The sequence below is a fragment of the Gymnoscopelus microlampas genome (assembly GCF_963454915.1).
Source record: "Gymnoscopelus microlampas genome assembly, chromosome: 14".
Taxonomy (NCBI): domain Eukaryota; kingdom Metazoa; phylum Chordata; class Actinopteri; order Myctophiformes; family Myctophidae; genus Gymnoscopelus; species Gymnoscopelus microlampas.
Genome location: NC_139951.1, coordinates 16,780,468 through 16,795,307, shown reverse-complemented (window position 1 = coordinate 16,795,307; position 14,840 = coordinate 16,780,468). Strand labels below are relative to the sequence as shown.

At 38.3% G+C, this 14,840-nt stretch overlaps 1 protein-coding gene and 1 long non-coding RNA gene across 3 annotated transcripts in view; both read right to left on the bottom strand.

Moving 5' to 3' along the window:
- Positions 1 to 8,512: 8,512 nt before the first annotated feature.
- LOC311059443 lies at positions 8,513 to 12,457 on the bottom strand. Its single transcript, XR_014602164.1, has 2 exons — positions 12,339 to 12,457; positions 8,513 to 12,307 (listed from the first exon to the last, which is right to left on the bottom strand). It is a non-coding gene; the product is annotated as an uncharacterized lncRNA (long non-coding RNA).
- A 25-nt stretch (positions 12,458 to 12,482) lies between these two features.
- exoc6 (exocyst complex component 6) overlaps positions 12,483 to 14,840 on the bottom strand; it is a 79,227-nt gene continuing 76,869 nt past the window's right edge. For both annotated transcript variants that reach the window (XM_084077369.1, XM_084077370.1), the window contains one exon: positions 12,483 to 14,459. In XM_084077369.1, the coding sequence (XP_083933495.1) occupies positions 14,327 to 14,459 (133 nt within the window). In that variant the 3' untranslated portion in view covers positions 12,483 to 14,326. The remainder of the gene's footprint in view (positions 14,460 to 14,840) is intronic.

The following is a 14,840-nucleotide window of genomic DNA, read 5'->3' as shown; positions in this document are numbered from 1 at the left end:
TACAAATTTCTAAATGTTTTTGTTTGGAAGAGTCAAGATTGTATTTCACACTTGTAAGTTCTGTGGATATTTTTACTTTGTTTTTTTGATAAAAATATGATGTTTTGTTTACCCGATGATTAAATGCATTATCAGGTTGTCATTAAAAAAAAAAGTAAAACAAAAAATCCACAGAGCTTTAAAAAGTGTTGAATAAAATAGTTTTTCCTTTAAAAACAATCTTAATTGTGAACTACATTTTGCTCATGTACAGAGCGTTAATCGATAGGGTTATGTTTTGATGTTGTAGATCTTTGATTTGATTGAATACTTTATTAACAGGTTTGGGGGGGGGGGGTATTTACTCATGACCCAAGAAAATGTGTCCACGACCCACCATTGAGGCCCGACCCATAACTTGGGAAACAGCGGACCAGGGTCCATTTGTTGCCTTAAATGTATGAGGTTCTTTTGAAATATGAGAACTTTTTATTTCTGTAAGTGTTTTATTTAAAAAAAATGTAGGAAACTTAAAGGAAAAAGAGAAAGATTGATAGACAGATTAAGAAAATCTATTTTTGTTTTATTTGTTTCATGATCATAAAGTGATCCAAGTGCTCAAAGTGAAAAGTGCAGCAACACACATTTAGGTCATAAGACCATCGTCAGTGCTATATCATCAGATCTAATCATTTGCGGTTAAAGCTTCATTACGTCAATCCACATCACATAATGACCATAGTGTGTGTCTTTTGTAGTGTAGTGTAGTGTAGTATGTGATGTGGATTTATGTCTCGTATCCTTTTGCGTAATTTGATTTGCGTCTCGTCTTATCATTTCACGTCACTTATAAGTCATTTGCAGGTAAGTCTTCATCACGTCAGTCCACATCACATATGACCATAGGCGCTGTATGTGATGTGGATTTATGTGTTGTCATTTGCGGGTAAAGCTTCATTATTCACAGCGGTCAGTAGGCGATGCACTGATAATGGTCCTTTGACCCAAACGTTTGCTGTTGCACTTTTCACTTTTAGCACTTGGAGCTCTTTATGAGCATAAAAAATTAAAACACTAATATATTTACTTAGTCTCTGTCTAAGGAGTTTTCCATAAGGTTTTTGTGGAGTGAGTCTTTTCTTTTATCGGTTTTTATTTTTTTAAAAGATGTTAACATAGCTACCCATTTATGGTCTGTAAATGATTACATTATTACAAATTTTAAAAATATAAAATTGGTTGGAGGAGTCAAGATTTTATTTCACACTTGTAAGTTTTGTGGACATTTTTGTTTTTTGATAAAGAATATGATCTATATGTCATTTACCCGATTAAAAGCATTATCAGGTTTTTATTAAAACAAAGTAAAACAATATCCACAGAGCTTTAAAAAGTGTTAAATAAAATAAAGTTCCTCTAAAAATGTCAATCTTAATTGTGAAACTTAATTACATGTTGCTCATGTACTTAATCCATATAGGGTTAGGTTTTCATCTGCCGTAGTTGTAGATCTTTAATTAAATGTTCATGTACAGAGTGTTAATCCATAGGGTTATGTTTTCATCTGCTGTAGTTGTAGATCTTTGAAATGTGTAAATCAGTGGTTCTCAACCTTATTCTGGATCTGACCACTTAACATGGCAGCCGTGTTAAGTGGACAGATGGGTGGGCCTTTCCAGAGCATGCTTTAAAGACCAATCAATCCATTGGTACTAACTTAGTATAAATTATTTATTTATTAAAACTTTTTTATATTAAATCTTAATGTTTTTGCCAAATATTTAGGAGGAGAACCACTGGTTTAAATTTCAACTAAATGTAAGTTGTATGTTAAACAAATGATTCCCCTACTTTATGGAATTGCTTTTCTTTTTTGAATTTACTTTATGAAATTAGTTTGAGCTTGTAGATCTTCACTGTTGTAGATTTTCATTATTTTCTTTTCTTCATGGAATTTCTTATTTAGCATTTTCTTAAATTACATTATTTTGAATGTTTTTCTTTATTTTGTGACATTGATCTTGTAGATCGGCTATTTTCACTTTTTATAATGTTTTTTGGACATCAACGATATTGCAATATGTCATATCTAATCCATTCAGAACAAACCAATGTCATTTCAAATGTATTTAATACATTACAATGTTCAATGAACCGTAATCCACAGGCCAATAACCTGCTGGAAGCTTTGATTGAATACTCAATTAACAGGTTGGGGGGGGGGGGGGGGTTATTTACTCATGACCCAAGAAAATGTGTCCACGACCCATTATTGAGTCCCGACCCATAACTTGGGAAACAGTGGACAAGGGTCCATTTTGTTCCATGTTTCCTTAAATATATGAGGTTCCTTTGAAAAATAACGTTTTATTTCTGTACATTTCTTTCTTTTTTTTTATTGTAGGAAACTAAAAGGAAAAAGAGGAATATTTACTGACTGTAGCTGGTCTCAAAAACAAAGCAAAACTGGCAGAAAAAAAGACTCCTTCCACAAACTCCTTAGATGGAGACAAAGAAAAGCTATTTTTATTTTATTCGTTTCATGATCATAAAGTGCTCCAAGGGATCAAAGTGAAAAGTGCAGCAGCAAACATTTAGGTCATAGGACCATCGTCAGTGCTATATCATCAGATCTAATCATTTGCGGTTAAAGCTTCATTACGTCAGTCCACATCACATAATGACCATAGTGTATGTCTGGTGTAGTGTAGTGTAGTATGTGATGTGGATTTATGTCTCGTTTCATTTTGCGTAATTTGATTTGCGTCTCGTCTTATCATTTCACGTCACTTCAGTCATGTGCAGGTAAGTCTTCATCACGTCAGTCCACATCACATATGACCATAGGCGCTGTATGTGATGTGGATTTATGTGTTGTCATTTGCGAGTAAAGCTTCATTATTCACGGCGGTCAGTAGGCGAGGCACTGACGATGGTCCTTTGACCCAAAAGTTTGCTGCTGCACTTTTCACTTAGCTCTTGGAGCGCTTTATGAGCATGAACAAATAAAATGCAAATATATTTTCTTAATCTCTGTCTAAGGAGTTTTCCTTAAAGTTTGTGTGGAGTGAAAATATGGCTACCTATTTATGGCCTGTTCATGAATTTTCCATGGCCAGTCATTTGGGATCAATAAAAGTAGGACAAAAGTCTGTTATTCTAGTCCGGACTTGTCCTTTAACATGGCAACCTTGTTAAGTGGATAAACTAAATTGGTAAATGGATGAACTGTGACGGGATAGATGAGGGAGGTCAGCAAGAGTTTTTTTTTTTGTGCAAATATTAATTTGAATATCTGTTAGTTTATTGTATCTTATCTGTATTTTGTTTTAGTTTTTCTCCTTTTTTATTGTAATGTTAATTATTGACATGTATTTTGGGTTATTGTTTTCCTGTTTTCTTCTTGGTCGTCATGACTTCATAGGCTTGTCAAAATTACATAATAGCATTAGTCTTGGATATGGATAATATCATTGGAAATTATGTAATATTTGCACAAAAAATATTTCAGTTGTAATGTATGTTTTGTTTTAACTTCCATTTACTGTATTTGAATGTGATTGTATTCTATGTATGTGTTTACCTTGTTTATTGTGAGTCACTCTGGACAAAGAGTATAGATGAATATCTACATTGAAAATTGTGAAGTGACTTTACTGTTGAAATGTAAATGAGTGAATGTTACCATGATTTGTAAATAACAACATAAAAACAAAGGCTCTGGTGTGGTTCTCCTGGTTTACCGGGATGGGGTTCAATTCCCTGCAGTGCCCTACTCATAGTGTTGTATTTACCATTTTATATTGTCTGTTCATAGTGTTGTATTTACCCTTTATGGTTTTATGTTTTATTCTTTATGTTCATTGTGTTGTATTTACCCTTACATGGTTTGTTTAATTCTTTGTTCATAGTGTTGTATTTCCCCTTATGTGGTTTATTTTATCTTTATGTTCATAATGTTGTATTTACCCTTACATGGTTTGTTTTATTCTTTATGTTCATTGTGTAGGGTTGGGATCCTTCATTATCATTATAATTGTTGATGACCAAATGGACCATTACAGGTCTGTAACTCTTTAGTGTACAAATGGAACCAAATGGACCCGTTATGGTGGTCCTTGAAACGTAAAAGTACAACCAATCAACTCTAAATTGCCTGAAACGTACTCCTAACAGGTTTTTGGGGGGACGATTTTGGCCTCCACACTTAGTGATTTTTTCGGATTTAACTTTCGTTTCGGTAGTGACACAATGGTGAAATGTACTAAGTCCAGAGCTCGATGAATGTTGGGGACCAAAAAAATCGTCACTACAAAGTACTACCAATCAACTCTAAATTGCCTGAAACGTACTCCTAACAGGTTTTTGGGGGGACGATTTTGGCCTCCACACTTAGTGATTTTTTCGGATTTAACTTTCGTTTCGGTAGTGACACAATGGTGAAATGTACTAAGTCCAGACTGAGCTCGATGAATGTTAGGGACCAAAAAAATCGTCACCATGCGAGCGTAGCTCAAGAGATAATTCCAGGGTTTATAAACGTTAAAAAATTTGGATTCAAAGCTCCCACAGAACTTTTTCATTGTATGTCTAAATTCTACTATTATGTTCTCAGTTGCATCTTTCATGCCACCATGGCTCAAGAGAAAACTCTGGGGTTTATAAACCGAAGGTTTAAGGTTTGAACCTCCTGGAGCACATTTTCACTGTCCATCTAAATTCTAAAAGGTGTTTTAAGTATTACGTTCTCATTTTTAGTGTCCATACCTGTGTGGCTCAAGAGATAAATGCAGGGTCTGAAAGCAGAAGTTTTAAGGATCAAACCTCCTGAAGAACATTTTCACTGTCCATCTAAATTCTAAAATGTGGGTTAAGTATGACGTTCCCAATTGTAATGTCCATACCTGTGTGGTTCAAGAGATAAATGCAGGGTCTGAAAGCTGAAGGTTTAAGAATCAAACCTCCTGAAGAACATTTTCACTGTCCATCTAAATTCTAAAAGGCGGGTGAAGGATGACGTTCCCAATTGTAACTTCCATGCCAGCATGGCTCAAGAGATAGACACAGGGTCTGAAAGCAGAAGGTTTGGGGTTCAAGGCTCCTGAAGAACATTTTCACTGTCCATCTAAATTCTAAAAGGCGGGTTAAGGATGACGTTCCCAATTGTACTTTCCATGCCAGTGTGGCTCAAGAGTTAAACACAGGGTCTGAAAGTAGAAGGTTTGGGGTTCAAGGCTCCTGAAGAACATTTTCACTGTCCATCTAAATTCTAAAAGGTGGGTTAAGTATGACGTTCCCAATTGTAGTGTCCATACCTGTGTGGCTCAAGAGATAAATGCAGGGTCTGAAAGCAGAAGGTTTAAGGATCAAACCTCCTGAAGAACATTTTCACTGTCCAATCTAAATTCAATAATGGTGGGTTAAGTATGACGTTCCCAATTGTACTTTCCATGCCAGCGTGGCTTAAAAGATAAATACGTGGTTCATAAACCCAGGGTTCCTGGTTCAAAGCTCACTCAAAACAACTCAAACAACAACTAAACAAAAACTAAAAGGGTAAAACAACTAAAGTGAAACTGTGGTCAATACAAACTGGTGATGGAAAAAAAACACTAAACAATACAAAGAATACCTCAATCAAATTAATGTGAAAAAACAGCGTTCATAAAATCACAAAACTAAATAAAAAAACCTTTGCATAATATGTAAATGTCTTAAGCTCCTCCCCCTGGGGGTGGGCTCCCTCCATGCTCCTCCCTCTCCTAACGGATTCTTAAGCTCCTCCCCCTGGAGGTGGGCTCACTCCATGCTCCTCCCTCCCCTACCGGAGCTAAAAGAGGGCGTGAGGAGGGAGGCGGGCTTCATCCTTGCTTCTCGCCTTAAAAAGACCGAAAATTGAGATCTTCCCTGACCAAGATTCAAACCCACAACCTTCCGCTTGTGAAGCCTATGCTTTTCTCTTGCACCACCAGGCCTTTCACATTAATTAGGATTTCGAGGTTATATTTAAAGTTAAAGCAAGAGGTGACAGGTCAAAAGACGAAAATCCACAGCAAACACCTCTACCCCTGACAGAATGACTGAATCTACTAGATACACCCTCTGATGATCAGGGAAAGGGTTCATTATGACACAACTGATATTTAGGTTGTTTAAAATCATCTGTTAGAAAACGTTTACTCTGACTGAGTCTGAACCCAGATTTACACCTTCATTGAAAGCAAACAGAGAGATGCTTCATAATGTCATAAAAAATCATACCCTTTTTGTCATTTATAAATTCCTTAGTTTCAGATGATCAAAACTATAGCAGTTTTGGTGTTAAATCAAGTAGGCTACATTGTTCTCACTTTGGACTGGACATTAAAAAATATGTCTGTAAAGTGTTCAACTATAGTTCCTCAAACAGTACTGTATTATGACCACAGATCATCTTTGATTAGCTGAATTAAGTTTAAGAAAACACCACTTTGCACTCATGGCATGCAGCATATCAATCAAATCAATGATCAATTATAGGCCGAGCTCCATACTTCGTTTTGAGGTATTCTAGTGACTCGGGGATAACGAATTACTTAAATTGAATCCAACCACTTAAATGTAATGTATTTATTGCAACAACCAACCAAGAGTGTTGCAAACGGCTGAGTTTGTAACAAAAGGAGGAAACTCACACAAACAAAGAACGTTTAAATGATTTTATTAAAACTAACTTAATCCCATATGGGTAACCGGTGTCCCTCAGGGCTCAATACTAGTGTATTATCTGTTTTGTGTTATTGTGGGGAAAGCTTTGGCTGAAAATAGCCGATCGACAAGCTCACGTGTGGTAGTGAGCTTGTCGATCGGCTATTTTCTGCTCAAGCTATCCCCACAATACGAATACGGGGGTGGTTAACAGTGCTTAAAGGTTAAGACCACTTGGTAGACGTTTGGGTTGTGTAGTTACCTTGCCATGATGCATCTCCAAAGGTGGGCAAGAAATCTAAAGTAATTGCTCCATTGATAATTCAAAATATGCTCATTGAATTACATTGTGTGCTGAAACAGCTCTCAAAGTCACTTTTAGCACAAACGAATGCAAATAAAGTTGATTTAGACAATATAAAATATCACCAAACCCAGTACCGTTTGTTTTTGAAATAAGGCCAACATCCTGTTGATTTTGCCATTTTTATTAAAAAGAAAACCAGGATTCGGATCTTCAAATAGTAAAATCAGCAGGAAGTTGACTTTTTAAACTGTACTGGGTTTGGTGATGTTCCATATTGACTGTATCGCTTTGTGTTCGTTTATGTGCTAAAAGCGTGACTTTGAGAGCTGTTTTACCGTACAATGTAGGCATATTTTGAATGATCAATTTCTATTCAATGGCGCAATTTAGATTTCTTGTTCACCTTTGGAGTTACATCATGGCAAGGTAACTAACAACACAACCCAAACCTCTACCAAAGTGGTCTTGTCCTTTAACAACCAAAATCCAAAAGGCTGGAGTGCTTCCAGTGAGCTTCATGGTGAGAGAGAGAGGACAAGAGTGAAGTCCAGCCACCTATTTTATAGAGGACAATCCAGGTGGGCCAGATCTCCACTGATGACACACTCCGCCCTCCAATCATTCTGAAACACATGACACATGGTTAGTAACCATGACAACCACACCAGTTACCCAGTTGTGGTATAGACTCTATAGCCGTAGAACCATTTACAGTTATCGTTATTGGCAAGAACGATAACTGTAAATGGCAAGAACGATAACTGTAAATGGTTCTACGGTCTTGGCGTGGAGGGACAGCTCTCTACACTTATTTACATTTCACATCACATTTGTCGTTGTATAAAATGATCTAAAACACAGCATGAGCACTTGTTAGTGTCAAGTTACTTTTGGTCAAAGCGGAGATCGAATTGGCGACCTTGGGATCCATACTTCCCCTTCTTAGAAACTCTAGTTTTAACATTTCAGTGCTTTTTGAAAATATTCGGATACATAATTGCTTGCAGCAGGATTTTACATGAAGCTGAGTTAGAATTGCAGCCATTTCCTTCCTTTTACTCTTAATTTCTCTCCTTTTCCCTTCTTTCTTCCCCCTCCTTTACAGTCCAATGTTCCCCAGCTTTGTGTTTGCGTGCCCACTGCTCGACTGCCCGTTCTGGGCAGTGTGAGGTCAGAGTGGGGGAGGGGGGCCTCAAATATATTTGGCCCGGGGGCCTCCTTGAGTTTTAATCCGACCTTGCCTATAGGCTGTGATTGACTAAAATCTTGTGTATGTGTGTGTAGAGGTGATCTTTGTGCCCCTTTGTGATGCATAACTTGGAAATACATGAAATTTTGCCAGATAATTTATTTAAAATATAACAGGAAAACAGTGGGTGCATATTTTAACTTCCGAGGGAATGGAACTGCAGTCCTTTCCAGTATTGGTGATAACATGCTTACATGCACTGCTATGGTCCACATGAGGCTACTTACTTAGTACTGCTGCTTATTCCCCTACGCAGGATAAGGTTATTTTTAAATAAGTACAGCAAACGATTGAGTGAACACATTTTGTTTTAATTACAGCACACAAAATTAAAAACAAAGAATCAGGGGGGAAAATGACATCTCAGTTAAAGGTGGTTTATTCAAAAACATTGTAGGTGTTAAACAAACAATTTGCTCAAATTTCAAAATGGACTTATCTCTGTTCCTTCTCTGTGGAGGGCAAAGGAAAACTGTACAGTAAATGACATTTTGTCCACATGAAGAAGACTTGGTTGCCTGCAAGGAGACTTGAACGCTTCATTAGTTCATAACTTCATTAATAGTCTTATATGTTGACATCTTCAATAGTGCAGAGGACCGTGACAATTACATTGTGCTGCTTCTGCTTGCACTGGGGATGCAAAGATGGGGAGGTCACAGAACAAGTTAAAAAGATTAAATAAGTTGGCAGACAAGCCTCCTTGAACACCATGGTTGCTCTCTATATGAACCATAAAGAGAAATGTGAGTAGTTGGTTGATGTAATTGTTGTCACGCGGTGACGCGACACATTATAAGCAATTGGTGAGACTTTGCATTAGTGTGGGCGCTCTAAGGCAGGAAAAGCATTCACGGCCACATCATGGCTTTCATGGCAACGTCCACCAACTTGGCTAACCAGTTAACCTCTCCACTCCTACCCCCAGCCAAGCCAAGATGGAAGTATTGATGAGCCGTTCCAGAAACTAGTGTTATTTTACAGAAAGAACATCTCTCATTCAGGAAACTGCATGACACGACTAACCCGATAAGGAGAGGCTGGAACACTGACTGTTATGCTAAATAATGCTTTAACCACTTAAACCCGATATAGTTCATTGACCGGGGTCCCCCAGGGGTCTATCCTTGGCCCCATGCTCCCCCCACTAAATCTCTTTGCCGGAAATAGCTGATCTACAACCTCACGTGTCACGAGCTTGTAGATAAGCCCGCTTCAACAAATATTTGCCTACTTTCTATGAACGTTCACCCGTTATGACATGCCAAGGAACAAGGATTCTGGGGTTCATGTGGTTAATGGACATAGGGGCAGACAAAATAGGTTGAGGTTCATTTTATGAAGTTTCCTGAATGATAGATTTTATTTTTCCAAGCCAAGCTGAAGAGCATCAGGTTCATACATCTACTGTAGTGGTTCTCAAAGAGGGCACATTTATTTAATAAATATTTATTTAACCAATTTCAATGATTTAAATGTAATATGTTAGCATTACCATTAACAATTGTTTAGGTGTACACCAGGGAGCCAAGTGAACCCTTCTTATTTCACCTGGACTCAATTGTCAGGTACAATATTATGCCCACAACATGAAAAGCAAGAAAACAAAGATGGGAACAGATTATTATTATTTTTTTTGCATTGGGAGGCACATCCCAAATGATTAGGACCGTTGTTATGGTAGTTCATTCATATTGGAATGTTGTTCAGGCTTTATGCTAGTACGGTACATAGCATTCCTGTTTCAGCCATGCAAGTGAGTGGAGACAAACCAGGCCTAAATCTTTTAGCTCACTACCGTTCACTTAACTGTGTTTGCCAAGAAAGCGACAAACTGAAAATCAAAGTCATATTATTAATTACATATTTACTTTCGTTGTCGAGGGAGGGTGCATATCACAGTGTCAACCTCCTGCTTTTTTTTTGTAGCAGACAAACTGCGGCATTGTTTTCTTTACAAAATATGCAGTATGTACAATGGCATTTACAAGTTACTATTTAATAATAATAAAAAAGGCAAAACAATTCAAAAAAGGGAAAAAAAACTAACTTTAAATAATATTATTCTTCAGTGCAAAAATGCTGTTTAAAGTATAACAGACCCAAAATATAACAGCATAAAAACATAGTCTGATTTATAAAATGTTTTGCCATCTGAAGGTAATAGTAGCATCAGCCTGCAAGTGAGGCTGGAAATGGACCAGTTTTTTATTATTGCTGTTTATTGTGGAAAGTATCTTGAGTATGAGATTCTAAAGCTTTGCTTTACCCTGAGGAACGAAAATACACAATTTGGGATGCAATTTATCGAACTGTTATATATAATGCCTAAATAACTAAAGTGTTTTCTCTTACTTTGGGTAGGTCATACGTAATAGGACTGTTATGTTTAAGGGTATAGTGTACCCTATTTCTGACATAATAAGAGAGGAATGGAACTGGAATTGATTCGTGCAATGTGCATTTTGATCTGTACACAGCAAAATTCTCAGTGTTAATTTAACACTGAGGCCTACAGAGTAGGCAGGCAGGGTGGTAAACTGGCACACTGAGCAAATAACTATGTTGTGAGGTTGAAGATCGGCAGATCATTTTTGCTATTTGTCAAACGGACAAGTATAGCCAATACAGCTTAAGTGGTTAAGAACATTTTTACTATACACTGACACTGAGGATTTTACTGTGTGTAGAGTCAATCTGTATGTTTGTCTACAGGGCAGTTTGCTTTTGCTTGAGCATGCACACAGTGGCAGCCTAGAAATCTACATACAGTATTGTCTTTGAAGACCCAATAGATAGAATGTTAGAGAAGTCCATGCTGCGAGGCAACAAATACAATTCCAGCCAGGCAACTTGCAGCCACAACTCTATTTGAATTGGTTCCCATACTTGAGTCAAACTTGAGACAAACTTGAGTCTTTCCCAGAAAGGATAATTAAGTGGACCGCAGCATATTGCGGTCCACTTATGATCAGTTAGGATCACCTTTTCACCAATTAATTTTTAAAACTCTATTGGCACTTCTGAAATGTACCTGTTGGTCATTTTAGCATCACTGGTTGTGTGACAAACGTGTGGCTAGCTCAGTGGTTTTAACGTGGAGCCTTGGAACATCACAAATCTAACCCCAGATAAACAATAGAGGCCTCCTCCTTCCCTTCGGCTACTGGAGTGTATAGTAACTCAGACCAGAACCTCATAGAATCACAGTGGGCAGACTTGACATTCCCATTCAAATAATTTTTACTGTGACAAATCGCAAAGGGTCCATTTTTACTGGCATACAGTACACTGCAGAGACTTAAACATTGCTATTTAAACCTTACCAGGAAGAATCTATGGTGTACAGTAGTGTTGAACCATGGACCTTTCAGACATACAGCATCTACAGTAAATATACATACTGTATTTCATTGTATGAAGTCTTTCTACGAAATCAAACATCCTTCATTGTAGGGGTGGGGTTTAACTCAAAGCATCAGTGAGATGAAGCTTTGAAGCATGCCATCTATCTCTCTCTTAAAATGTCAATATGCAAAAAAAAAAGAAAAAGAGAAAGAATAAAGTTCACGATTTTCTTCCTTCCAGTCAATAATGCTAAACAACTAAATATATACAATATACAACATAAAACCATTTGTGTACATGTGCAATATAGGGTCCTCATTTTTAAAATAAAAAGACATTTCATTAATCTAGAATTATTGTACTATCAATACAATCTCTGAAGACAGTGAGGTTCATAAGGATGACACACTATACAGTACTCAAGTCCTGGGTGGCACAGTGGTCAGAGAGAGCTCCCTGTGACCGTTGGGTCACGGGTGAAATCCCTCGCTAGTAGGGGTGTGACAATTCACTCAGCTCACGATGCGATACACGAGAATATTGGGTTCATGATTTCGATAGGATTTGATATTATAACAGTACTAGCCCGGGGATGCACGCAACCCCAACTACGTCTGTAGCTTAACGTTTTTCCAATAGGCTCTATGCACAGCAGCCATATTGTGAAGAAATTCACAGGTGTTACCAATGATACTAATGAAGGCTCTGTTCCATTCTGGTCAAACAGAGTCAGGGTGCTGATATTGTGCATGTTGGCTCACTAGAAACACTTTGCTACACCAGTGGGTCTAAAGTTGGGGTCCAGGGACCCTCATGGTTCCTTGAGGGGGGTTCCAAATGGCCTCTTACGGGTGTGTAACTCTGAGAGTGTACAAATGGAACCACATTTTGGTTCCATTTGTACACTCTCAGAGTTATGGGGGTCACTGTGCTACACTAAATGGAACAGAGCCTTCATTAGTATCATTGGTAACACCTGTGAAGGAAGTGATAATATGGCTGCTGTGTATAGAGCCTATTATTGTCAACGTTGCCGTGGTGGAATCTGAGTTGACGCTGCAATGTGCTCTTATTTTGAAAGGTGCGAACTTGCATGGTTAGCGACAGTAAGTAGTTCCAGCGGATATGCTGCTAGGTTGTTGTTAAATGATGTTTGTTTGCTTGACTATAGGCTCCGTGCATTAACTGTAGTCCCGGTTTCCAGAAGGTGGTATTTCCAGTTCCGGTCGAGTTTCCCGCAGCTTCGCTTGATTGGCACGGCAGCAAAGTTAAACCGGAAGCACATCTGCTGCCGTGCCAATCTAGCAACACTGCAGGAAATTGAACTGGAACTGGAAAAGGTTAAATACCACCTCAGAGAAACCGGGACTATAGTTCTGCACAGAGCCTGTAGTGTTAGACCGCAATAAACATGTTAAACTACTGTGTGTATATTTGAGATTATATTGATATTTGTATGAAAAGCTATTGACTAGCTGCTATGGTGGATTAACAATACTAGGAGTTGTGTCAAAGGCAAGTCTGTGTACGACACACGGACACGGATAACAATGACGTTTTACGATGCGTATCGTATTTATGGCGCAACATTTCGCGGCATGATATTTCGTCCCACCCCTACGCGCTAGCCTAACAGATGCTCTGTGTGCAGTTGAAATAATCTGTCATTTAAAATCTCCCATTCAGTGTCTCATCTAACAAATCTCAAATGTCAAATGTGAAGCAGACAGAGAGAGAGAGACAGACAGAGACATGACAAATGTCAAGCAAAGGCTGCCAATGTTGAGAAAAAAATAAAATAAAAATCACCTTTCGTCATGAACATCAGTCTTTCTAGACATCATCATCCATTCATCTACCCGTCCATCCACCTCAGGCTTCAACTCAGCAGTGAGTTTGTGCATACATACTCTGCATACTGTACACACACAGGGTCAATAGTGTAAGTATTGGGACAATGCATTTCAGTTTGTCTTTTTTGTTGTTGCCGTTGACGTTATGCTAATGTTAGCTGTAACATGGAAGCCATTTAATGTCCTAAAGACTGTGGTGTAGTAATAGATGTGCAAACAGCAAAAAGGGACAAACATTAACTCATAATATCCCAGTACTTCCGGTCACTGACTGTGCATTTTAAAACGCAACACCACCCTGCCTCTGTGGCGCTACAATCATTGCACTCCCACGAATGTACAAAACATAGTTTTGTCTTATGGTAGTGATTACAAATTACATTAAAAACATTTCTCTGTTCATTCCGCTTTTTCTTTTTTTTTTTCTTTTGTATGAGTTCAGTAAACTGTTTAGTTTAGTATAGGTCTTTGTAGGTTATTTATATACACTGTATTTCAGTCTTGTACTGTATATCTGAGAAGGGGGGAGCGTGTATACGTGGGTGGCTGTGTGTAGTTTTGTGCCCTATGTTCTCATGTATGTCACTCCTGTGTAAGTGCCTGTTTTGTGTGCCTATCTAGTCCCTTTCATGTGTGTGTGTGTGTGTGTGTGTGTGTGTGTGTCCTTGTCAGGTATCCCTCATGTTACGTGCGTGTGTGTATATGTGTGTGTGTATGGATGACAGTCTTCTACACGCGTGTCACATTGAAGCATTGTTGTGACATGCTGTTGACCAAGCTGCTCTAGCGTTTGAATACTGTTCATATCAGCTGTGTGTATGTGTTTCCCTCCAGCATGTATACGCACGTGTGTGTGTGTGTGTGTGTGTGTGTGTGTGTGTGTGTGTGTGTGTGTGTGCGCGTCTAGGAGTGCTGTGACATCCCATTGACCAGGCTCCTCAGCTGTTTGACCACCGTCTCGATCAGCTTCTGTTTGTCCCTGTCGTTTTTCCTGAACTGAGAGAAGATGTTGTTCTTCTTACTTGTGTCCTTCATTCTGGAGGAGGACAGGAAAGGAGGGAGGCAGGGAAGACAAGAGAGACGGTGAGAGGACGGGGGAGAGAGGACGATGAGAGAGGTTAAGAGTGAAACATCTAAAACGTCTGTCATCTTGAGGCATATGGAATAATAAAATATGGACTTTTATTTTTGAGTGCAACCATTCATGTTTTGATTTATTGAAGAGTTCAAGAGTGAGAATGTGTGTTTATTGTTTGGTGGTAAAAGGGCAACTTTGCTAATTTTTAACCTTAGCGCTTCTCATTTTGTGTCTCAAGAATTCACTCTCTCTAGGCATTGGAAAAACTCTGCTAGCCTACATCAGATGATGCATTTGACATAGACGATACGGGACACAAAATCTGTCAAACAACTAACT